Source organism: Polyergus mexicanus, unplaced genomic scaffold, assembly GCF_030449975.1.
Source record: "Polyergus mexicanus isolate NDT 795.1 unplaced genomic scaffold, iyPolMexi1.0 SCAF_12, whole genome shotgun sequence".
NCBI classification, from domain to species: domain Eukaryota; kingdom Metazoa; phylum Arthropoda; class Insecta; order Hymenoptera; family Formicidae; genus Polyergus; species Polyergus mexicanus.
This window is the reverse complement of record NW_027223332.1, coordinates 5399650-5423545: the sequence shown is the minus strand read 5'-3', so window position 1 is coordinate 5423545 and position 23896 is coordinate 5399650. Positions and strand designations below refer to the sequence as shown.

At 30.3% G+C, this 23896-nt stretch overlaps 6 protein-coding genes across 7 annotated transcripts in view; 3 read left to right on the top strand and 3 right to left on the bottom strand.

Annotated features, from left to right (window-relative positions):
• The window catches only part of Atp8b (ATPase phospholipid transporting 8B), a 47823-nt gene extending 37098 nt beyond the window's left edge, over window positions 1–10725 (bottom strand). Inside the window, exon 1 of the mRNA XM_070305346.1 lies at window positions 10634–10725. The gene's annotated coding sequence lies outside the window, so the exon portion shown is untranslated. The remainder of the gene's footprint in view (window positions 1–10633) is intronic.
• Window positions 10726–11568: 843 nt separating this feature from the next.
• Window positions 11569–13176, top strand: LOC138938047 (uncharacterized). The gene is made up of 4 exons (XM_070304765.1): window positions 11569–11709; window positions 11830–12578; window positions 12659–12895; window positions 12963–13176. The coding sequence occupies exons 1-4, from the start codon at window positions 11644–11646 to the stop codon at window positions 13174–13176; spliced, it is 1266 nt and encodes a 421-aa protein (XP_070160866.1). The 5' UTR covers window positions 11569–11643.
• A 388-nt stretch (window positions 13177–13564) lies between these two features.
• On the bottom strand, window positions 13565–18862 carry Mus301 (mutagen-sensitive 301). The gene is made up of 15 exons (XM_070304764.1): window positions 17373–18862; window positions 17115–17290; window positions 16845–17021; window positions 16667–16766; window positions 16378–16574; window positions 16145–16290; window positions 15807–16041; window positions 15593–15733; window positions 15097–15508; window positions 14846–15003; window positions 14669–14764; window positions 14411–14584; window positions 14203–14316; window positions 13955–14089; window positions 13565–13877 (listed from the first exon to the last, which is right to left on the bottom strand). Exons 1-15 carry the CDS (start codon window positions 18157–18159, stop codon window positions 13785–13787), a joined length of 3141 nt encoding a protein of 1046 aa, XP_070160865.1. The 5' UTR covers window positions 18160–18862; the 3' UTR covers window positions 13565–13784.
• Window positions 17911–20205, top strand: Noa36 (zinc finger protein 330 homolog Noa36). 2 transcript variants are annotated; one of them, XM_070304766.1, is made up of 7 exons: window positions 17911–18020; window positions 18287–18566; window positions 18644–18814; window positions 18904–19135; window positions 19262–19426; window positions 19505–19579; window positions 19693–20205. In XM_070304766.1, the coding sequence occupies exons 2-7, from the start codon at window positions 18447–18449 to the stop codon at window positions 19917–19919; spliced, it is 990 nt and encodes a 329-aa protein (XP_070160867.1). In that variant the 5' UTR covers window positions 17911–18020; window positions 18287–18446; the 3' UTR covers window positions 19920–20205. The 2 variants fall into 2 exon arrangements, with proteins under 2 accessions (XP_070160867.1, XP_070160868.1); XM_070304767.1 differs by having other exon boundaries at window positions 17913–18020; window positions 18441–18566.
• A 3-nt stretch (window positions 20206–20208) lies between these two features.
• On the bottom strand, window positions 20209–21701 carry Spase22-23 (Signal peptidase complex subunit Spase22-23). Its single transcript, XM_070304768.1, has 5 exons — window positions 21405–21701; window positions 21086–21159; window positions 20768–20856; window positions 20582–20685; window positions 20209–20443 (listed from the first exon to the last, which is right to left on the bottom strand). The coding sequence occupies exons 1-5, from the start codon at window positions 21545–21547 to the stop codon at window positions 20314–20316; spliced, it is 540 nt and encodes a 179-aa protein (XP_070160869.1). The 5' UTR covers window positions 21548–21701; the 3' UTR covers window positions 20209–20313.
• A 186-nt stretch (window positions 21702–21887) lies between these two features.
• Window positions 21888–23828, top strand: Arl1 (ADP ribosylation factor-like 1). The gene is made up of 5 exons (XM_070304884.1): window positions 21888–22156; window positions 22313–22412; window positions 22719–22835; window positions 22977–23088; window positions 23200–23828. Exons 1-5 carry the CDS (start codon window positions 22153–22155, stop codon window positions 23407–23409), a joined length of 543 nt encoding a protein of 180 aa, XP_070160985.1. The 5' UTR covers window positions 21888–22152; the 3' UTR covers window positions 23410–23828.
• The last annotated feature ends 68 nt before the right edge of the window (window positions 23829–23896 follow it).

Below are 23896 nucleotides of genomic sequence, written 5' to 3'. Positions count from 1 at the left end.
GGTCGCCTTATACACGTAACAGCGAGTCAATCAATGAGATATATACAAAAGTATAGTCGAACAACAACTAGCTTATATGACTACATGCATTTAATCCAACGATTATTACAGAGCATATTGCGGAACATATTTGCCGATCTCTCGCATGCGATAATTTCCACATTTATCGTTTCCTCCTAACAACGAAATATGTAGATCCAAAAATATTTCTTAGATAATATTGTCAAGCAATACGCAATATCGAAATATTAAAATCACAGTAATATAATCAATGTAATAGAATTAAAAGTAATTAAGGGAACATATCCGTTTGAACTCTCGAAAAATGAATACATTTTTTGGATTTTTTTGCAGCGCAACAACTTGATAAAAACTCTTCCTTCTTTTACAATATTAATACAATATTATTAAGTATCTAAATAAAAATTTTCAGCTTAAAAAAATTTTTTTTATAAAAGTCATGCGAATATTTGCAGATTTATATTTTCATGCACAGTATGTATGAAAACTCGGGCTATGTTCGACGGATTGACTTCAAATTTTTCATGCGAATTCCTAATAAGATTCTGCATCTGCTAACGAAGCCTTTTTTAGATTCAATTCCTAATTTTTTTTGTTATAAACATTTTTTTTTTTTTTTTTTTTTTTTGGAACTTTTTTCAACATGCCGCTATTTTCTCATTTTTTAAAATTTTGGAAAAACGCTTGAATAGCAGATAACCATTAACGTTCAATAAAAAAAATTTTTTGAGTACTTAATAATATTATAAAAAACAAAGTTTTATCAAATCGTTGCACTGCGAAAAGATCTAGAAAATGTACTCATTTTTCGACGGTTCAAACAGCTATGCCCCCTTAATATTCTATAGTTAATTTTAAGCGTATTAATTAATATCATATTAAAAACTCTATTCATATCCAATAAATTACATTTTGCATCACTATCCATATTATAAAATATCAAAAATCACGCGTTTTTTAGCCGTCCATGAATCAGCTAGAACAATTCTGTCAACAGGAAAAATTGCATCTGATAAATTAGTAGTCTATGATCGATTTATGTTGCAAATAAAATAATCATAATTTTACAATCACTCCGTTGAATGATTAATGAAAATGATAACTTGGTGCATAACTATAGATAAATCTACCGTGCAAGCATATAATAGAGACGTTGTGTTTAGCCTACGCATTCAATGCGACCTTCCAAAGTGACACCACCTTTGCCCTGATATCCCACGCGAAATAATGTGATAGAATCCCGATGTACTTTGGATAAAGATATAGAGCGCGATTGCCTCGATTCAGTGATGAATCGTGGTAAGTAACCGCTTCATTTCCATAGTTAATAGCGCTATTGATGGTGAGAAAAAACGGCAGTCTGTTCACGCCTAATTGCACGATTTATAGCCATTAGATATTAGATTGATCATATATCGAAACAACACGCGAAGTCAATAATATACGAATTACGATATAAGCTGCCGATACGTCACAGGAATGTATATCGATAGCAATTTAATATGTAATTGCAAACTATTTATCTGTTTATCCGTCTTAAATACGCTATTGCAGTCATATATGTATGTATGCTTCCAAAATCGATTTTAATTATTATGTATTATTACTATTAATGTATTTAGTATTGATTTTATCATTTGCGCGTGATTAATATTAATTATTGATTAATATTAATATATTGCGCGATTACAATCATTACTTCTCGAAGCAATTACACACTATACGCTGTATAAATATAATTTTAATTTTAACTTTAATATGAGTTAATCTAATTAATTCATATAAATCTACGTATATTTTACGGTCTTTATGAAGACAGCACACAATTTTCACAGAGATCATTTTACGCAATAAAAATATTTTACAAATGTCCAAATATTGTAATAGTTGTCAAACATATAATCAGGAAGTTTCAGATTGCCATCCATGACAGTATCCAATAAAGATTGTAATGCCAAAATATATCAGCGCCTAGAAAGTGGCGACTTTTCAAAGTAACCGGGACAATCCCTATGTGATGACCGAAAAGGTAGGGCCGGAGATAGACAGGGTGCGGCAGCCAATGATAGATATTGTCCCATTTAGCTTAGCTGACGTTTATTCAAGCTAAATGCGACCTAGCCTGCGGTTTCTTTATTGCATGCGCGATAACAAAAGATTAGCATCGCGACAAAGCAGTCGCAAAGATACAAGCCAGATTTATGTATCAACAATTTTATTTGTTAACGAAGCAGTTATATTTATTTGTTAACGGAGCAGTTATATATATTTGTTACTTTATATAGGAAAAATAATATATCGTTAATTTACAGTTCAAACATTTTTAGAGAGATAATTTCTTTCTTTAATATATTGTATATACAGAAAACATATTTCTGAAAAGCAAAATTAAGATCTATCTAAATCGCGGTAGATAGCGACTTTGCATTTTCTAATAATCAAATTTTGAAAATCAAATAACGCGAAAAAAGTCCTAAATTTGATTGTAAACCCATAATGTCTGTTTAGCATCGATACATCTAAAGATAAGGTCATATAATATGTCTGATTTAAATCGAGATTTACTATTGCATGTCAAGTGGTTTTATTTCAGCTATACATATATAGTTTTATTTCGCATTTTTTCACATGCTGATGTAAATTATCCCATTTGCAATTTTCTACATATAAGATTGTACTACATTGATCCGACATTATTAACAATAAAAATAAAATAAACGATTCTCTTTATAATATGCGTAAAATATATCTACTTCAAGATCTTTATTATAGAAATAATGCAAAACTTTTTGAAAGATATGTCATATGCCTGGACCAAATTGAATGATATTATTAGAATGATTATATTTTATTAATTTGAATGTTAAGAGCAGTGTTTATGACAAAAGAAAATGCTGCTATTAATTTGACCATGCATAAAGAAAAAATCGATAAAAATAATATTTCATTGAGAATGTTTTTTATTCGCGAAGATTAAATAAGACCCTTAAAAAAGCGCTTTGAATGTAATTAAAATCTATAACATACAAAGTAATATTTCGAATTCTATATATAAGATTTTATACAATATTCTAAGTGCAATTAGCTCTGCAATAACTTAACTAAATGTAAGCGTTAAAATCAGATGCGTGATACAACGGCTATTCAATTTCAATGCTCCAAATGACGATGAATATTTTCTTTTCCAACGTGAATTGTTCGTGATATTTACAAAAGGATCTCGCGAAGAGAGAGGTGTACCATCTAGTCTGATAAGATAAATCGTACACCGGTATAATGTGATAAGAGTTTCGTGTAATATTACCACAATAAAAAATTATATCTCATTAAATAATTTTGCGTTTTTTTGTATGAAGAGTAGAAACTATACACGATAAGTAATCTTTTTGGACATGTTGTAAAAGGAAAAAAAAAATAAAATAAAAAAAAACAAGATGGAAACGAAATAGGAGAGCAACATCCTCGATTGTTTATATGTATAATATCGCTTTGGATGTAAAGTTAAACAGATTTAACAATAAGACATGATCCTAAAATATTATTTGAGTCTATAATCATAAGAATATTACTGCTAATAAATTGGTTAATAGACAAGAGTTACGTGACAAAATTACACAATTATTTATCATCGAGCTCTATCATCCGTGTTTCTCTCCATTCTCACTCAATCAATTGTCAAATTCTTAAATATATCGTGCAATATTTATATCAAATCACAATTATTGGATAAGATTCAATAATTAAATAGCAATTAAAAAATCGAGAAGCCGCGTTTTATTTTTATGTGAAAGGGATGCACCTTCATTTGACCGATATCTTATCGCACAAATTAAATGAATGATACGTTTCTTGAAACACATTATATTTTTAGACTATATATATATTTTTTTTAATAAAGAAAAATAAGACTATATTTCAATATTTTTACATACAGAAAAAAAGTGTATTAAAGTACTTTATTTTTAGTATTAAATTTTAAAATTTCTATAATATTATTATATATAAGTATTAAATAAAAATTACGTGAAAGTATTTATCCTCGAGATTAAAAAAGAAAAATTTTTTTAAATTATTGTTTTTATAATTATTTTATAAAAAAATTTTCTTATTTTTCTTTTCGATTTCTTGCTGTTGATAGAAATATTGCATCAAATTGACAAAAAACTCATAGATGAGAGGAACGGCATTAATAACAGAACATCCTGTATATGCATATAGTTGACCAATATTTTTGCATAATCTCTATTTCATCCCGGTATCACAGGTGACCATTGAAACGGGTTCGATGATGCTAATATGTTATATATAGAAACGGCTAGTTGCAAAATTGCACAATCAGTTATCAATATTCGTCGGTAGTTATCGAGAGAGCTCCGGACGACCGTTTCACTAATTGATTCCATAAGACTAATGATGCCAATCGCATTTATCTACAAGCGAGGAATGCGTCATCCGAGTGCGTGTGTACTAAGAACGCACCGATTACGAGAGTCTACGCTCATGTAGCATATGGAAATACTTTCACTATCAAAGTACTGGATATATATATATCATTACCAAATATCCATTACACAAAATAAGTTTGCAACTAATGCAATAAGTAATAAATTCTCAATAATTAAATAATATAATATGTAATTATTGTTGATTGTAACAATTAAACAAATAAATTAACTATAAACAAATAATTTTTTATTTATCTATTTTATTTATCTAATTGTGTTACAATTAACGATATTACATAATTTAATAATTTAATTAATAGCCAAAAGAAAATTATACTAGTGACAAAAATTAATCTTAATAACCATGAAGAGAGATTTGAAAGATGATGACATCTTCATGCACACACATACACGTAGCAAGTATTATTACGCTTTACTCTACCGACGTTTCAGCAGTATCTTGTGTTGTGTATGGTTAAGAATAGATTTCATCTCGGCTTCATTATCATAAATGAAATGTTTATCGATGCAGGAACTTAATAAATCCTGAGACAATGTATTGCGAGATCGACATCTTGATTGAACATGACAGTTACTCATTATAAAAAATCGAAACAATTTAATCTATTTTTTTCTCTGCCAGAAAAGATGACACAAGTCAATTTTTTCCACAAATCATTATGCGATATATGCAACATCATTCGCAATCTTTGAAACGTACACGATATGCATTCTATTAGATAATATTCGATATTTTTACTGTATTTTTAATCTTAAAGTATGATTTATCTATAATAAATAAAAATTAAGAGAAATACGACGAGAAAAATATATATCATTTATTTATATGTCCTACATATATTTTTATTTAAAGTTCTTCGATTTTTTTCTTAAGGAAAAAGTCAACTTGAACTTCAACAAATTTTGTTCGCTTAACCTGCAGTGCACTGTATAATTAACGATTACATAAAGAAGACAACAATGCAGGATTGTGACCGTCAAGTCGAGTTAAAAGTTCGCGACATTAAAAATTAATAGAATAATGCAGTTCCTTGCATCGATGCAAATTCCACGCATTCTACGCCATAGACATTCATTGGGTCATTACATTATTCGTTCAATACATAACGACAAACACGTTACATATGCATCCTGTCTCTATGTAACCACGTTTTACGACTATGTGACTAGTCGATGATTCAGTCTGAGAAACGAACAACTATGAAATAAGAAAAACAATCTGTAATCGTTAAATGCGAATAATTCAAATTTAAAACAATAACTATATGCTTCACATTGTTACAATATGTATTAAGATATTGTTTAAAAAATTATAATATTAATTCCTTTTTTTATTAACATAAATGTTTAGCAAAAAGAAGTATGTCTCATATTAAACCATTTCCATATCGTGACTTATCAGCAAGTATAGAACTTTTAGAAATGTCCTTGAAGAAAAAGCAAAGTATCTCTGTATTCTTATATTGTATTTGACAAACTACGTATTGCGCGTTGGTTAAAAATATTTTACAATTTATCTAGCGATTGTAACATGTATGAAAAGATTATCAAATAATTATTAAATTATAAGAGTCAGATAAAAATTAAAAAAAAAAAATATATATATATTTTTCTTAAATAAAGAATATTAAATAACGATGCTTTATCCGCTAAACGTTATGCTTTTTCCGCTTTGAATTGAAAGCGCTCTTATTCTGTCCGATAAACGGAAACTATTAATAAAAATTTTATGTTTTATAAAGAGCAATTAAACAATTGTTAAATTGCATACGATATTCCCACATAAAAAAATAAGTCGAAGTCAGTGCTTGGTAATCGAATGAAAAATACATCGCGAGTTTAGTATTGTAGCAGACACTTTTGTCCGTCTCTTCGACCTTTTAATGATGGTCAAGGCCGATGGTAGACATGAGAAAGTGATTGAACTACGTCACAGTAAACGATTGAATGCTTGTTGAGTATACGATATTTCATCATTCCTTTTACTTAAGTAGGAAAAACCATATGGCACAAACTTAAAACTTTCATATTAATAAATAAATAAAAAAAAAAAAAAAAATATTGCACAATTGAATTACAAATAAATTACTAATGAAAAAAGGTAAAAAATGTAAAAAGTATAGCGCGTTAAAAACATTAATTCTAATCAATATTAAAATATAACATATACATATATATAATATAACCCTTCAAGATGATTATTAAAAAAGATTTATGAACTCGAAAAATTTTAGCATTAAGCACTGCTCATTATTTTTTGCAAAACTCTAAACTGAATTTTTATTCTATAATAAGATTATTATAATATTCTATAATAAAATTATTATTATCTACATACACACGCACACACACACACACACACACATCATAGGTTTAACAAATTTTAAAAGGCAAGAAATAACTTTAAACTTATCGCATTAAGCAATTTCCGAGAATACGACATTCGAGCAGTTTTCGATATTTGAGTACGCTTGACAAATTCGTAAATCAATTTCCGTGACAGATATAAATCAGATAAATGGTAATTTCGTTCCTCGAAAATGTAAACAGCATGACGCGTTTTATGCCCATTACGCTGCAAATCAAATCGCGGCCTTCATATTTCCGATAAGTATACGAGACGTAACACGTTCTTGTTCTCTTATGTAGAAAATCTCCAAAATATCAGCTAATCTCGATTTATTAGTCATTCAAGCACCGTGACAAAATAGTTTACGAAAAAGAGAGAGAAAGCTGACTGTTCTTAAAGATGTCAAAGCCGTCCTAGATAAGCAGTTACGATATCGCTTCTTAATTTTGCGAATTCTAAAAAAAAAAAAATTATTTTGTAATAATTCTAATAATATAATATATAACAGAAAAGACCGATATTGACCGAAGAAACAAAAAATTATTTTGTAATAATTCTAATAATATAATATATAATAGAAAAGACCGATTGACCGAAGAAAATAAAGATTGATATTAACATTAAATAGGAGAGATTTACTTTGTGATAAGGATCACTAATAATCAACTTTATCGCAAACATGTTAACAATTTCGTCTAATGGCTATTATATCTAAGGACGTAATAAGACAGTTATAAAGTCCCGACAATATTGTGTGATATTATTAAAATGTTGGCCAAAAAACGAGGCATATACTGATTTTTGTCCTACGGAAACTGTTGACAGGCCGTGCGAAAGCGACAGCAGGATATATGTTCCGCGAATTGAACTCCTACCTACGGGTACTAGAAATGCATTTATTATTCAAGAACGCCAGGAGTGAAGGGAATCGATGTGTGTGACCTAAAGCTGCTGTGCGATCGTTAGGCGCGATAACCGCAAAACGACGTACTTTTTCAATGTTGCGAGTAATAATCGAAAAGATTACAGTTATTTAAGCCTTATTTCCTAAAGGCGGTGTATCATATACATATTGACTAGCGAATGTAGTGAATGAATGTGTACATAAATATAATCACATTAAAAGAATCACATGCGAAATAATTTTCTCTCTCTGATGAACATATAAATAATAGACAATGCATACGTATGCATGAAATTATAAATATAAAATTATACGTATATTACATATATATATATAATCATTATTATATTAATTATAATATATTTGAAAAAATTAATGCAATTTAAATGAAAAAAATATATTTCTATAAGGGTTTAATACAGAGAGTAATGTATCCTGTGTGTATGGTACATTTTAAGAATTACTAGCCGTTAAACAGATCGACGACTGTTTGCGAGCGCAGTTGGGATCTTATTCTTCGAAACACTTATCGCTATTTGTACTGCGATTATTCACCTGGTGACAAAAACAAAGAAGCGCTTTGTCATGGAAAAAGCATATTCGATAATTCGCGAAAGGAATTATGTAGGTTTTATCGCGGGGCAAGAGAGTGACGATAATAATTGCACGACGGATTTACATAAGGACGAGATATATTTTTGACTTGACAAGAACGCACGTGACATCGACAAGTCCGAGTGGTATTCCTACTGCGCCGAAGAAATGATTTTTACGCGAAATGGATCATGGACACTTCCGGATTTCGACCGAAAATCATTGTGAAAGCGAACATCGTCTCTATTTCTGTTACATCCCGTACAAAAAAAGTTTGAAAATACCAAATCAGTATTAACACACGCGATATTTATCGAAATCAAAAAACATACATATATAAATTCATCTGTAAACGTATCTGCATTTATATCTGATAATGTTATTATATTTTGAACCAGCCGAGAGAATTGTAAAACTTCAGGTTGCCGTTTTTATATTATAGTTTTTAATTTATACGCGAGAGAAGTCCCGAATTTATACTTTAACGAAATATTAATATATACGAAATATATATATATATATATATATATATATATATGAAAATGTTAGAACTCGAAAACTAAAAACGTTAAGTGCTTGATACTTTGCGCAGAAATATCAGTAGCATCATTAATCGGAACACATATACGCGAATCTGCTGCTCGCGATCTATCAAGTTGCTAAAGGGTGTCGACGCGACACTTGCTTTCGAGTCTCCAATCAATGATGATCCTTAGCATTGGCCTGAGCATTAACTAGCTGGCAGACGAGCGTAACGAGGAGTCGCGATATATCAACTTACGTCATTCGCGAACGAACAAGTGTGGCGACTTGCGATACGGAGAACACCACAAGACTTTTCCTGAAGAAGCGATCTCTTCGCGATTATATCGATCCTCGAGAAAAAAAAATGTCGCCAATTAATTCTTGAAAGAATACAAACGCGTGCAATATTCGATTAGACTTACAAAATCTCACAGTTACGTTTAAATTATTTTCAATTACTTTTACAAGCGTTAAATAAAGAATCAAAGATTCTCTTTGCCTGACAAAACGCGTATGAATATCGCAAATACACAATTAAAATAGAGACTGAAAAGTCGCGCGAATTACTGCAGTAATTATCGCTACAATTGGAAAGAAAAGGAGAGGGGGGGGGGGCAAAAAAGAGTCAATTTTTAAAGGACAGGCCAAATTATGCGTTCATAATTTTCCAAGTGCATTACGAAACGGATACAGATATGATCGTGAAAATAAAATGTCTCTTATTTCTCGCAAGAATTCTCGCGTTCATTCTATTATACGAATTTCGTGAACTGCACATTGCCACATACAAACACATACACACACAAAATTATTATCTTATACAAAATTCATAATTTGCAAATTAGAAAGAATTGTGAATTTGGAAGCTATATAATGATGCATCTCTTATGCAATATACTTTTTCTCATTATTGCATATTAACAATGTTACTTAATTGCATTCCTATCATAAATACGTAAATTGTGGTGATGCAAAATTTAAGGCCAACGCGTTTTGCATCAGCATGCATTTTGTATAAGCACACGAATATTTCATAGACTTAACAAAATGCGAAGTTTGTTTTTAAGATCGATGAAATTATAAAACACCGTTTCTCGAAAATGCACTTGCTACTTTGATCTAGACGACGATGTAATTTTTTGACATGATCGATCGTATTTTTTGTACAGGCATGCCATCAATGTCTAATGTCGATCAGCGAGAATTTTAAACTCTCGTTTCGCGACAACGTGAGTTTAACGACAAGAGGAGTCGTTTGCCGGATAGTTTCTCGGTACGAAAAACCTGTTGCTTCATAGCAACCACGCGAGTCACCGCGCGTCGTTTACGCGTCGTCGCCGCCGGCGTAAAAAGCAGAGCTGGCGGCGGCCAAGTTTGCGAGAATCATGAAATCGTGGATGGGCCCAGCCCGCGACGAAGGTGAATTAATATAGAGCGGGTGTCTCGCTCTCGAATTCGCGGAAAGTATGCGTGACGTCGGCGTCACTTTTACCCGCTCCCGCCTATGTTTATATATATATACGCTCGAGTACGAGCGTACTCAACAATCGAGGCCTCAGCACCTGTTAATGTCGCGACGAAAAATTGACAGCGTCGGCATGACACAGAGCACGCGAAAAGCGCTCTGGATCGCTAAACAGCTTTTTTTTTTCTAGCCAAAAACGAAACGCGGCCATCGGCGATCATGCGCGTGACGAACGTCGCGCAAACGCCGGCTGCCGGATACGATATTACGTATTTGACAAGTACGTTATTACACAAGCGTGCACTTACCGTGAACGATTAGTCCCGCTCGCAGCACGGACGACAGCATTCGGCGAACACGGCGAGGACGACATCACCCGCGTACCATACCGGACCGGCCATATTGTTTACTGAATAGATATTCGACAACTGCCTGCACCCTGCGCCCTGCACTCGCCTCCGGCAAACAAAAGATCGTAGCGCCACCTTGTCGGTAGTAGGACATGAGTATCGATACATTTGGTCTCGCGCGCATGGTATTATCATGTGACGATAAGATATTTATCGAATATATTTTGTCAGTAATATATCAGCAGAGAGAAGCTTGAGGGGGGCCACGCCGCCGTTTTTCCTGTAACGCTTTCTCTAGCCGGTATAGTGGCGCTAACTGGATCCATTTTAGAGGATCTAGATCCATAATTGTGGATCTAGCACGGGCATGCACTAATCGATCGTTTTACTATGGCACTGACAATGAAAGATGGATCCGGCCGTAGTTCCGCCAGCTCTAAAATGAATCGAATTGGCCGCTATTACATTATCTAGATCTAGAAAAAGCATTTTTCGAAAAACGACAGTGTGGCTCCTCTCAGCCTTTCTCTCTAGTAATACTTGGTATAATTATCCGTCGAGTTAAATTCATGATAAAAAACTTGCATATGCTATTTATAGGCTGCGGTCGAGAAGACGCTAGAGATGCTTCGAAGAATTGCATTTACCAATCAGAATAAAGAAATCTTTACTCTCTTTGCCCTGATTGGTCAATCAAACGCTTCGAAGCATTTCTAGCATCGTTCCGACCGCAACCTTAGGCCGATATTACATTTGTCGTACGATAAATTTTTTAAGCATATTGATTGGCTGCAAAATAAAAACTTTCTGGAGTCTCTAGAAATTAACTAATCAATGCGCTTGAAAAGTTTGTCGTACGACAAATGTAATATCGGCCTTAATCGTATAATCATACTTTTCAATCTGAACGTTTATCACGTGTAATAGATTCTGTTGAAAGGTTATGTTTATTTATTTGTTAACAAACAATGGGAAAGGTTAAAATAGTTTCGCAGGAAAAAAAGATGCCTGCACGAAAAAGAACGCGATCCAAGGTAACAAACACAACATAACTTCCAATATAATTTTATTAATAATGTTTGATATAGAAAATTTTTTCTGTTTCGCATTATTTTAAGTTTAAAAAATAAGATTGTTTTCTATTTTCATTATAGAAACAAAGAAAAAATAATGAAGGACCATTAAATAGCATACATAAAAATAAGTTAACAAAATCAAATGCATCTAATGAAACAGATACATTTATGACCATACAAAATAGTAAAAAGACAAAGAAGTATGATTCTAGGAATAAACTTGTCGCAAAAAATACTGAGAAATCAAGTAATCCAATAAAATATTCGAAAGATGGTAGTAAAATAAAATACAAAAGGAGAAATAAAAGACAAAATCAGGATATGAAACTGGGTCAGACAAAAAATGATATTGCAAAAACCAATGCTTCTACAATAAAAAATAATAAAAAATTACAAATGTCTGCAAAAAAACCAAATCACTTTGAACATAATAAAACAAAAATTCAAAATATTGAGAAAATGAACAAAAAGAAAATGAAGCAGATGTCTATCAAAACAGAGACCCAACAAATTGAATCTGATAAAACATTGAAACTAAACAAGTATAAAATAAAGTTAAAACGATTAGAAAAAATGTTTGCCATTAAACCCAAGGCAGAGGAGATTATACAGCCACTTACATTGAGAGATAGAATGATGGTGCAATTAAGTGCATCTAGATTTAGATTCATTAATGAGACATTGTACAACAATGAAAGTTTCCAATCTAAACAATATTTTAAAGAAGATCCTGATGCTTTTAAAGCTTATCATGATGGATATAAACAGCAGCTTGAACAATGGCCAGTAAATCCACTGGATGTTATAATATCATCAATTAAAAAAATGTTTGTATTATGCTCCTAAGAAAATTGTTTTATATTAAATTTTGTGAATATAGTATTAATATAATCTTGAATTATTATAGGCCAACAGACAATGTAATTGCCGATTTTGGATGTGGTGAAGCACTACTTGCTGCTTCCGTTCCTCATAAAGTACATTCGTTCGATTTTATTGCTATAAATGACAGAGTAAAAGTTTGTGATATGGCTCATACTCCGTTATTAATGAACAGCGTCCACGTTGTTGTGTTTTGCTTGTCTTTAATGGGATCTAATCTCTCTGACTATATAATTGAAGCTAACAGAGTTCTCAAAAACAAGTAAGTAATAACAATATTCTTGAGATAATAATATAAAAAATTAATGCTTTTGTTTTAATAAATTTAGTGGCACTTTGAAAATAGTCGAAGTCGAAAGCAGATTTGAGGATGTAACAAATTTTATAAAGCTACTAACAAACTATGGTTTTAAAAATACATGGAAAGACTTATCTCATGCCTTGTTCTATTTCATGGACTTTAAAAAAGAAGAGGATATAAGTATGAAAAAGAAAAGTCTCCCTTCAATTATATTGAAACCATGCTTGTATAAAAAGAGGTAAAATTTCATTATATTGTTGAATAATTTTTATGTATATATATAATATTAAATTAAAAATTTTTCTCTACATAAATAATTTATATCTCTTCATTATACACAAGAAATTGTTCCATATTGTATGTCGATATATTACCATTTTTTAAGTATATATCAAACATTGTTCGGATGATTAATCTATGTGCCTGCTTAAACAATGTGCTATTCTTCAAAACACAATGCTCCATTGGGCACAAATTATAAGCATAAGTAAAAGATATTTATAATATCAATTTTATGTATTATTTATAACAGATGTTAGAAATATGTAATTATTTATAAGAAAATAATTTATTTTATTTCTTGATTGCATATATATATAATTCAATGAATTGTTTTGCTACATATAATATATTGTCAATTTATATATACATAATTCACAAGTTACATCTATGAACAAATGCAACTATTTCTGCAAAAAAGATGTTTGATAACAAAATTTCGATAACAAAATTAGTTTATTTTTATCTAAATTTGTGCCAAATCTGCGAAATTCAATTTTTCACACTACTTAAAAATCTCATTTGAATTAAATTTTTTTAAAATTTATTAATAATTATATATATATAGAATTTATAGATCTACTTCTATCTGACTCATATGTATACCATCTAAGATGTCTTCCCATTCATCTTTTAAATCTTCTGCTCTTTGCAATATTAAAAGCTAGAATTTATCATGAATAATACAAACACAAAATCGAATATTTGTATTAATATGTTATTAGTTATATAATGACTTACTTTCGCTGCAGCAATAATTTGCATGACCATTTTATTATTTAAATATGGAATTTTTTCTTTTATCTCTCTCGCATCAGCTTTTACTATAGATTGTAAATTTTTATAGCCAGCCTTGTACAATTGACGAGCTCTACCCTATGATAAAATATATGTATAAAAATAGATGAATATACATCCAATTTTATTTATAAATATAATTTAAAACAGAAATATAATATAGAATAATTAAAATAGTAATTAGTTCATACTATTTTAACTGAAGGTAGTTCCATCAATGCTTCTAACTCTGACGGACAACAATAGGATAATTTTTTACTGAATGTATTCAACATCTCAGTAAATGCCCAAAACTCAGGTAGTTCCTATAAAATAATTTAAATATATAAGATGTAATGAATTTTTTTTTCTTTTATATTTTTATTGTCAAAATAGTTTTGTAATAAATCATTTGTTTACCTGGCAAAATCTTACTACAGAAGATGCAAACATTGAAACTGTATTTAAAAGATTTTGTATAACACCTCTATTAACTTGATATTTCTCGGCGATAGAATAAACTGAATGATGATTCCACAATTCATATACTATTAAGGTTACATAAAATCTGTGAACCACCCTCTTCTCGACAAACTATAATGAAAATTTTTTTAAAAATGAAGCATGATATATTGAAACGTAATTTAAATTATTTAACAAATATATAAATTATTTAACCTTAGGCATTATACCATCACGTAATTTATTTGCTGCAGCTTCTGTTATTCCCAAAAGCCTAGCTATTTGCATTTGACTTTCACTCAAGTCCATTATCTTAAATAACAATGCAAGACATATATAATACTTGTATCGTATAAAAAATAATAATACTTATCGTAGAAAAAATATCTTTACCACATTATAATATATATTGCCAATGGGAGTAATCTGAGATATATTGTCATAAGGTGTAACAAGATATAAGAGATGAAGATTATCAATTAAGATTAAATGCTTTTGAGCTGTTTTTAAATCCTCGTATAATGTGTATGCAGTTTTTAAATCAATTGGTCCTATATAATAAGTAAATTATAAAAATAGTATAAAATGTTATAAATGTTATAAAATACAAATATGCAGGATTAATGAAAATCTATTGTTCTCACCTTTCATTGCAGCTTGTCCCAAATCACAAAGTTGAAACTCGGTTTCGTTTGTAAAAGCGACCGTTTTTATTCCTTTTTTGATTGATGATTTTTCCATGTACATTGGTTCTTGAGATGGAATGACAACAGTTACATTAGGATTACCAATATTACAACCCTTACTTTTTACTTTTATTACACTACATTTTAATAACGCAGTTATTGTTTCATCTGTCATTGTTTTCATATTAACGCCTATTCTATTTTGCTGAATATTAAGCAAAGTTGCAGCTGTCAATTTATGCAATTCAGATCTAGTTGTTGCCATATTTAATTGTATTGCACTTAGAATCAAATTGTTGATCCCCCTATCATTTTCTGTATGTAAACTACTCAGCGATTCGTCCATTTGAGAAGTCAAGAAATCTTTCACCTATGATGTAAATGATTAATTCTTAAGAGATGAATAATTAAAATTAATTACATCATTTCAAATATTTTGTACAAAAATTTTTACTTTAGTAATCTCAGATCTTTTGCAAATAAGTATACTTTCTCCTAAAACTCCCATACCAGCACGACCAGCTCTGCCAATCATTTGTTTATATCTACTTAAATTCAAGAACTGATTGCCAATATAAGGACTACGTAATATTACCTAATAAAAAATAATATAATGAGCAACTGTAATAATTATATTAGCTGCGTCTTATATTATTTTGTTGAATTACCCTTCTTGCTGGCAAATTGACACCAGCCGCTAAAGTTGATGTGCAACATATTACACATAGAGTACCTTCTCTAAAGGCATCTTCTAACAAGTGTCGCTCTTCGGATGTAAGACCAGAATGATGATAAGCTACACCATATTTGACAGTTTTGCGCAAAATAGGGCATAAATCTTCTTCAGCTTTAAGCGCATTTAACAAAGTTCTTTTTTTTTCCACTTTGTAATTACTTAAACTTCTAAAACGATAATTTTGGCGTTTATAATACAATAATGTATTAATATAGTTTTTCTTATAAATATTATTTAAAATAAATGCAACAGAGAAACAATATGTCTTACTTAGGCAAAACTTTAACTAATAATAAAGCCACATTTTCGCAATTTTTACGACTTGAGCAGAATATAAGACACAAATCGTTTGGTACTACTTCCATTACCAAACCCCCAATTCTATCTGGATCTAGCATTGCTATATCTTCTGAGTACTTTATAACAGAATTATTAATTTATTATTTAATATATTATTTGTGTTATACTCAAAAACCTTATGAAATAAAGTATAATTAAATCACCTTATAATCATTACTGCCCATATGTACTAATAATTCTTCATTACTCAAATTGACTGCCCAGGTATCATTCTCACATTTCACATATTCTGTTATTTCAACTGGTCGAAAATTCTGGGAATATGTGTCTGCATTGAGAAATTGTGCAATTTCCTTTAAATTACCCATTGTTGCACTCATTCCAATCAAACGTATTGTATCTGTAAAAAATTGGTCAACTCTTCAACAAAATAATTTTTAGGAAATATTTATATTTCCTATTTAATTTCGTTTAAATATCTGATATAATTACCACTGAAGAATATTATCTTTGTAAGAAGTCCTTCTAATGTGGCACCTCTTCCTCCAGACTCTCCAAGTAAATGTAACTCATCAATGACTATAATACCAATCTAAAATATTTTTTGCATATTATATTTTTATTCAACAATATATAATTGTGGTAATTAACTAATAATATTTTAGCTGACCTCAGTTAAGCGTTTTGTTTCTATTAAACTATTTACAAGTCCTAAAGCTTTCTCTATAGTACAAATGTAGATACTATTTTTTCTCCGTCGTTTGATTGGTGGATAACGTCCTTTTGTACCAGCATATTCCTCGATTAGAAAACCTAATTTTAATGCTAATATAGCCATTGATTGAACCTATATATATGTGTAAATTTATGAGCTCAATTAATTAGTATACTAAATCTTAGAAAAATGTTTTCTTCTGTATGTTAATTTCAAATATCATACCTTTTCCTGCACCAAAGCCACATATGGGAGTATAAAAATTGTATTTTTCTTGTTGCATATAATTTCCCTGAACATTAATATCTCCGCAACTAAAGTTTTGCCACCACTTGTTGGTAGAGCATAAATTAAATTTTTTTTGGTTCTAATAGCTAACTTTAAACATTCATCTTGCCATCCTGTATGAAAAAATTATTAAATAAATTTATATTTTCATAGAAATATATTTAAACTTTATCGATTTATATAATTGCAACTTACGATATAACTCAGAAATGCCCTTAGTTTCTTGAATCAATTTTTTCACAATATGTGGTAAATCATAAAATAAAGAATACTTTGTGGAACTAATATTTTCATTTTTTGCTGTTTCTGATTTTAATTCAACATTCCTTAAACGCAGTTGTTTTCTTGGTTTTTTATATTCATCTAAATTTTTAGGTTTGGATTTTAAAATTGGTGATTTATCAACATCTTCTTTAACACAGCTATCTTCCAAAGTATCATCATTAAAATTTGTAATATATAAATGTGATATATTAGCCAATCTATCTTGACATGATATATTTGTATTCGCTTCACTTAAAGATGTCTCTTCAATGCTTTGATCATTGACATTAGATGATTCAGAGTTTGTGCCTTCTTTACAAAATGTATCAAATCTACTAATATTACTACAATCCTTTAGAACAATTTCTTTTTCATCCTGCAATTCGAACTGAGCAAATACTTGATTCATTAATGACTCATCTTGCCATTTATTTATGTTGGGAGATACATTTTGTGATACTTTTGATGGAACAGTTGGACTGGTTTTAGTATTTTGCATCTGCCCTTTAAAAACTTGTGTCGCTGAGACATTGTGTTTTTGAGAAGAATCGTACGTTTCGGAGCAAGTATGCAGAGCAAGTATGCTATTGTCAGTTTCTATATTACACAATAATGTATTATCTAACAACAACAGAGATTCCACAGCGTGTGGTGATTTTTGCTTCCTGTCATTTTCCAAAAATATTTTGTTGTTTTCTTTATCATCTGATACTTCCATTTGACAGAACAGTTTTAAAAAAGTAAATCTTCACTCAATTAAATAATCTGCACTTTATAAATAGCTCTTAAATAGCGAAAAATTTTATCGAAGAATAGTTATTATTTAATTCAATCCTACACTACAGCACGAACCGCCAAATCGAAGTACCGATTATTCAAATCTTGTGTAGCGATGTGTATCCTATCCAAAACCGTAACGCCGTAACCTCTCTTACGATCATATGATTTACATGCTCAACAATAACGCAAGCAGAGTTTAGCGCCGAATTTCATTAATAGGATAAAATGCCGAAAAAGAAAACTGGTCAGAGAAAGAAAGCCGAAAAGCAAAAACTTCGGCAAAAAGAAATCAGAGCTGCTAAGGAGCAAATAGATTTGGCAAAATTTCCTTGCAACTCTGTAATGGTGAGTTCTCGATATTATAATATAGGTATGACAAAAATATTGTACATCTGATATAACTAAACATTCATGCTATGCAGGAATGTGACAAATGTAATAAAAAGCAAAAGAGTCGAGCCTTCTGTTACTTTTGTCAAAGTGTGCAACGTTTGCCCATGTGTGCACATTGTGGCAAGATCAAGTGCATGTTAAAAACAGGAGACTGTGTAGTACGCCATCCTGGCATCTTCACCACAGGATTGGGAATGGTGGCAAGTATATTCACATTTTTGTCAAATTATAAAAGTATTTCCTTGAGCATAGCAATAGTGCTACATAATTTTATAATCAATTGTTTTAGGGAGCCATATGTGATTTTTGCGAAGCTTGGGTTTGCCATGGAAGACGTTGTCTCACCAGTCATGCTTGCATTTGTCCATTGATGGATGCCATTTGTCAGGAATGCGAGAGAGGAGTTTGGGATCATGGTGGAAGGATATTCAAGTGTTCATTCTGCGATTGCTTTTTATGCGAAGATGATCAATTTGAGCATCAAGCATCTTGCCAAGTACTGGAAGCAGAAAATTTTAAATGTAATAACTGCAATAAGAAATATTAATATAATATAATTTAATTCGAATTACACACGCACACGCATATATATATATATATATATATATATATATATATATATATATATATATATGTAATACTTTTAGGTCAATCTTGTAATCGTTTGGGACAATATTCCTGTCTCAGATGTAAAACATGTTATTGTGAAGATCATGTTCGTAGAAAAGGTTTTAAATATGAGAAGAATAAGGCTATTCCATGCCCAAAATGCAGTTATGAGACATCCCAAACTAAGGATTTGAGCATGTCCAGTAAGCATTGATCAGAGATTGTTTTGAATAAAGATAGATTATAAATTTATTTAATTTATTATGTGCTTCTTTTTATAGCAAGAAGCCACAAATTTGGTAGGCAAAATCAAGGTGGTCCATCTGAATCTGATGATGAAAATGGATATGATTATGGTAAATTAAGATTTTAATTCTAATGAAGGTTTTAAGATTTCAAAGTTTAATATATTTTCGTGTATATATTTTTGTATATATTTGAGAATATAATATTTGTGCCTCTATGATAGGAAATCAAGATTCTTGTTTTGGAACTAATACTTATATCAATAATGATGAAGACAATGAAGATGATGATGACGACGACGATGACGATGACGATGATGATGATTACGATGATGACGAAGACGATGATGATGAAGATGGAGATGACAATGATAAATCATCGAGTGCAGATGAAGAACCGAAAGATGCTACCATACAACACGCTTCAAACAGTAATAAAAATAAAGCTTAACAACACATATATTTAAAGAGATATAAAATAACAATAATTGAGAATAAATTGTTAATTATCAGGAAATTTAATAAAAGTAGTCGGGAAAAAAATATGAATATTCTTGAAAAGAGAATTCAAGGATTTTGTAAAATAAAAATTAATTTACAATTTCTTAGTATTAATACATTTAATTCATATGATATTTAAGTTTTATAGCCCTTCAAACAGTAATATATCAAAAATATAATTAGCATTAACTAAACAATTAAACAAATATAGTGTTGGATATAATAAGAAAATAATCATGAAGAAATAAACATTACATTTATTGTACATGAAATTTACGCAGCTTAAATAAAAATTTCATACAATCATACATATACAATATACCTTGTATACATTTAAATATGGGTTATACACGTAATGTAGTATATTCAGATGGGAATGCAAAAGTATGAGAACCAAGAGCACTAACACTAGGTAACAATCCAGCATTTGGTATAATGTTCCAGGATAATGTTAATGTTATATTTTTATTTCCCCTGCAAAAACAAAATATATACATACAGACAATAGATTTAACATTTACAAATTTATCAATGAAAATTTAAAAAATTTATTTATCCAATATTTTCATATCTTCATAATTATTCATATTTATTAAACTTTATATATTTTACCTGAGGCCTTTGCCATCATCCCAGAAGTAATACTTTGTATTCATATTCTTGAAATCAAGTGCGGCATTATCTCCACGAAGCACTATCTTATCCCATACTACTACCTATCAATAAAAATAAAAGACATTTATATAAAAGAAATTCATACAGAGTATATATTGCAGATTAATAAATCTGAAAACAAACCTGATTAAACTCATTATTTGATGTCTGATATTCAGCTGTGAGGTATAAGAATAATTGCTTGACATTCCAATTAAATAATGGAGTAAGATGTAAAAAGTTTTGTAAGGTAAATAATTAGAAATATATAAAAATTTAACACTGTTCTATATAGAATAAATTTAGCTCTCTTTATCAAAACTATATATTTGCATTTTTATGAATATAAGCAATAAAACAATTGAAAAATATGTAATTCAGATAGATTTTGACAAATTATATATTTGATTTTAAATATACAAATGTTAGAGATATTTGTATAATGTTATATGTAAAGGATATCAGTTTGTAAATCAAAAGTTAAATAACCCAGATCATTCTTTTCCCTCGATGCACTATAATCTGCTACATTCTTTCTGCAAAACAAGATACACTTATTATAGCGATTACGTTATTGTACAAGATTACAAGTAGCAAATATCATTTTTCGGTATATTGAAACATAGATATGTTCTGCATGTAATGATGTTTACATTCAAATCGTGCAGAATTTGTATTCTTGTAAAACACGAGATACGAATGCAATATGCATATTTTGATAGAAATGTGTACATAATTTAATTGAGATACGATAAGATTATGACATATTTATGGTACTTACACAACAACTTTAACCGTATTTAGCGTCGCATTCGCTCTATAATCGATAAATACTGTCGAGAGAAAACAGCAAAATGTGAGGCAAGCCGACACACTTAACGTATATGCTAAAATAGCATTTCCACGTGTTAGAACCGTATGCATTATTATATCTTGCTATCGATTATTTGTAGCGTTTCTGGCAAATTAAAGCAACTTAATTGATACAATTGTGTTTCAATTTCTAACCAACACACATTGTTTTCCCTATCGGAACCATCGGAACTCCACGAAGTTCAACGTCATCAGTACAACGTGACAGATACACCGGTTTGCGTTCGTAAATAAATCTATAAAAAACTGGCGAATAACAGTAGTTGAAAAGAACAGACCTATAATGTTTCTAAATGCGTTCATAAAAGCCCGTTTAGGAATAAAGCATAGAATATATTTAAATAACGCGTATATGTAATTTTTTTTTTAATGTAATTAAATATTTTTTGATGAGAGAGAAAAATTGTACAGAATATATATTTGTTTTTGTAAAATTAGACTTTATAAACAAGAAAGTTGCACTATATCGTCATTCTGCCAACATTGAGAGAAATATCATTGAACATCACATAACGGATTGTCGGCCCTGAAAGCGAAGTGGACCGTATCTGGACAGAGGATCGTGCGGCCCGGTTATTTGGACACGTTTGTGGTTATCAAGTTTGACAATAAACATCGGGCCGTGTTATATGACTTGGAGTTAACGATTCGTCAGCATGGGTGAGTCAAAGACTGATGTTTCTTGATATATATTCAGGCCTAGCTTCTTATACCGCAAAAATAAATATCACACGTCGTGCGCGCGTTATACTACCTGCTACCGAATTATTACGACCGTGTATGTATGCGAAATTCTGATGATATATTCCTTTGCAGGTGGGTTGCTCAGTTACTTTCGTAATCTACTCGGTAGTCGTGAGATGCGCATTCTGATTCTTGGTTTGGACGGTGCCGGCAAGACTACGATTTTGTACAGGTTTGCATGACAGTCATATCTAAGTGACAAGCTGTCATTTGTGTTTACGTGATGTATGTCTATCACTAAATCGTTTTAACTTTATATCCAAAAACTATTATAGATTAAATCTAAATATTACCTCTTAGGTATTAGTTGTATATTGTATATAATATAGAAATATTGTATATTTTGTATAGTTCTATGTTAATTGATCAAAAATATGTTTTTATTGCATTAAAAAGTTAGACATGTATTTGATAAAATTTGAACTGTGGAATATATTGAAAGTAGAAAATTGCTTAATTAATCATTTATATATATTAGATTGCAGGTAGGCGAAGTAGTAACTACAATACCAACCATAGGGTTCAATGTAGAACAAGTTACTTACAAAAATTTAAAGTTCCAAGTATGGGATCTAGGTGGTCAGACAAGTATACGGTATGTTTACAGACTTTTGTGTATACAAGCTTATTTTTCTTCAAATTTACAAGATATAAAATTATGTATTTACCTATAAATTTCTGTTATACTGTATGTATATGTCAGTTTTTGTATATTTCACAAATTTTTTTATTGTAGACCATACTGGAGGTGTTACTATTCAAATACAGATGCGATAATTTATGTGGTAGATTCAGCAGATAGAGATAGAATAGGCATATCAAAAGATGAATTAATTCTCATGTTACAAGTAAGTAACATTTTTGTTACGAATGATCTTGTGTATTCTAATTTTAAAATAACAAAGAATATAATCATTTCTTAAAAATATTACATGATTTAAAATGTATCTTATAAATAGGAAGAAGAGCTACAAGGTGCAATCTTGGTAGTATTAGCGAACAAACAGGATATGGCAGGATGCCTTAGTGTCGCAGAAGTCCATCAAGCACTTGGATTGGACGCTCTTAAAAATAGAACCTTTCAAATATTTAAGACTTCCGCGACGAAGGGCGAAGGGCTCGATCAAGCAATGGATTGGTTGTCAAACGCGCTGCAGAGTAGAAAATGATTAATATTACATCAGTGTAATTCATATTTGAGCCTTACAAGGGGACTAGTCATAAGACTGTCACTTTGAACGTGTCACTGGATTGCCGCTAGACACGATGTTCTGTTTATTTATTGTAATTATTCTATTTTAAATATCTTTTGCAATTTATACAGCAAGAGTATTCGCAAAATCACTATATTTTCCATAATGCTGAGTGGGCAATAAGGAAATTATATTTTATCTTTCTCTATGTGTGATTTAAAATATAACTCTTCAGAGAATTCTTTCCACTTAGATTCTTTGTACTAATAGGTATCTTGTATGTTACTGCTATGTGTAACAGTTAGTTAATATTTTGTTTAAAATAATCGTCCTATTTATTTAATCTCAATGATAAATAAACTTGATATAAAATTGTAAATTATGTATTTGTAATGAGAACACGCGTATTGGTAACAAATAAAATATACAACTACAAATACCAAACAGAATCGAGATAAACTTT

Coding starts and splice junctions, on each gene's coding strand:
- LOC138938047 (XM_070304765.1), top strand. CDS start 11,644: ATGGGAAAGGTTAAAATAGTTTCGCAGGAAAAAAAGATGCCTGCACGA. Junction 12,579..12,658: donor ATATCATCAATTAAAAAAAT/GTTTGTATTATG, acceptor GAATTATTATAG/GCCAACAGACAATGTAATTG. Junction 12,896..12,962: donor AACAGAGTTCTCAAAAACAA/GTAAGTAATAAC, acceptor TAATAAATTTAG/TGGCACTTTGAAAATAGTCG.
- Mus301 (XM_070304764.1), bottom strand. CDS start 18,159: ATGGAAGTATCAGATGATAAAGAAAACAACAAAATATTTTTGGAAAAT. Junction 17,291..17,372: donor GGGCATTTCTGAGTTATATC/GTAAGTTGCAAT, acceptor TTTTTCATACAG/GATGGCAAGATGAATGTTTA. Junction 13,878..13,954: donor AAATTATTGCTGCAGCGAAA/GTAAGTCATTAT, acceptor GATAAATTCTAG/CTTTTAATATTGCAAAGAGC.
- Noa36 (XM_070304766.1), top strand. CDS start 18,447: ATGCCGAAAAAGAAAACTGGTCAGAGAAAGAAAGCCGAAAAGCAAAAA. Junction 18,567..18,643: donor TTCCTTGCAACTCTGTAATG/GTGAGTTCTCGA, acceptor CATGCTATGCAG/GAATGTGACAAATGTAATAA. Junction 18,815..18,903: donor CCACAGGATTGGGAATGGTG/GCAAGTATATTC, acceptor CAATTGTTTTAG/GGAGCCATATGTGATTTTTG.
- Spase22-23 (XM_070304768.1), bottom strand. CDS start 21,547: ATGCATACGGTTCTAACACGTGGAAATGCTATTTTAGCATATACGTTA. Junction 20,686..20,767: donor CAAATAATGAGTTTAATCAG/GTTTGTTTTCAG, acceptor TTTTATTGATAG/GTAGTAGTATGGGATAAGAT. Junction 20,444..20,581: donor GATGATGGCAAAGGCCTCAG/GTAAAATATATA, acceptor TTGTTTTTGCAG/GGGAAATAAAAATATAACAT.
- Arl1 (XM_070304884.1), top strand. Junction 22,836..22,976: donor GGTGGTCAGACAAGTATACG/GTATGTTTACAG, acceptor TTTTTATTGTAG/ACCATACTGGAGGTGTTACT. Junction 23,089..23,199: donor AATTAATTCTCATGTTACAA/GTAAGTAACATT, acceptor TCTTATAAATAG/GAAGAAGAGCTACAAGGTGC.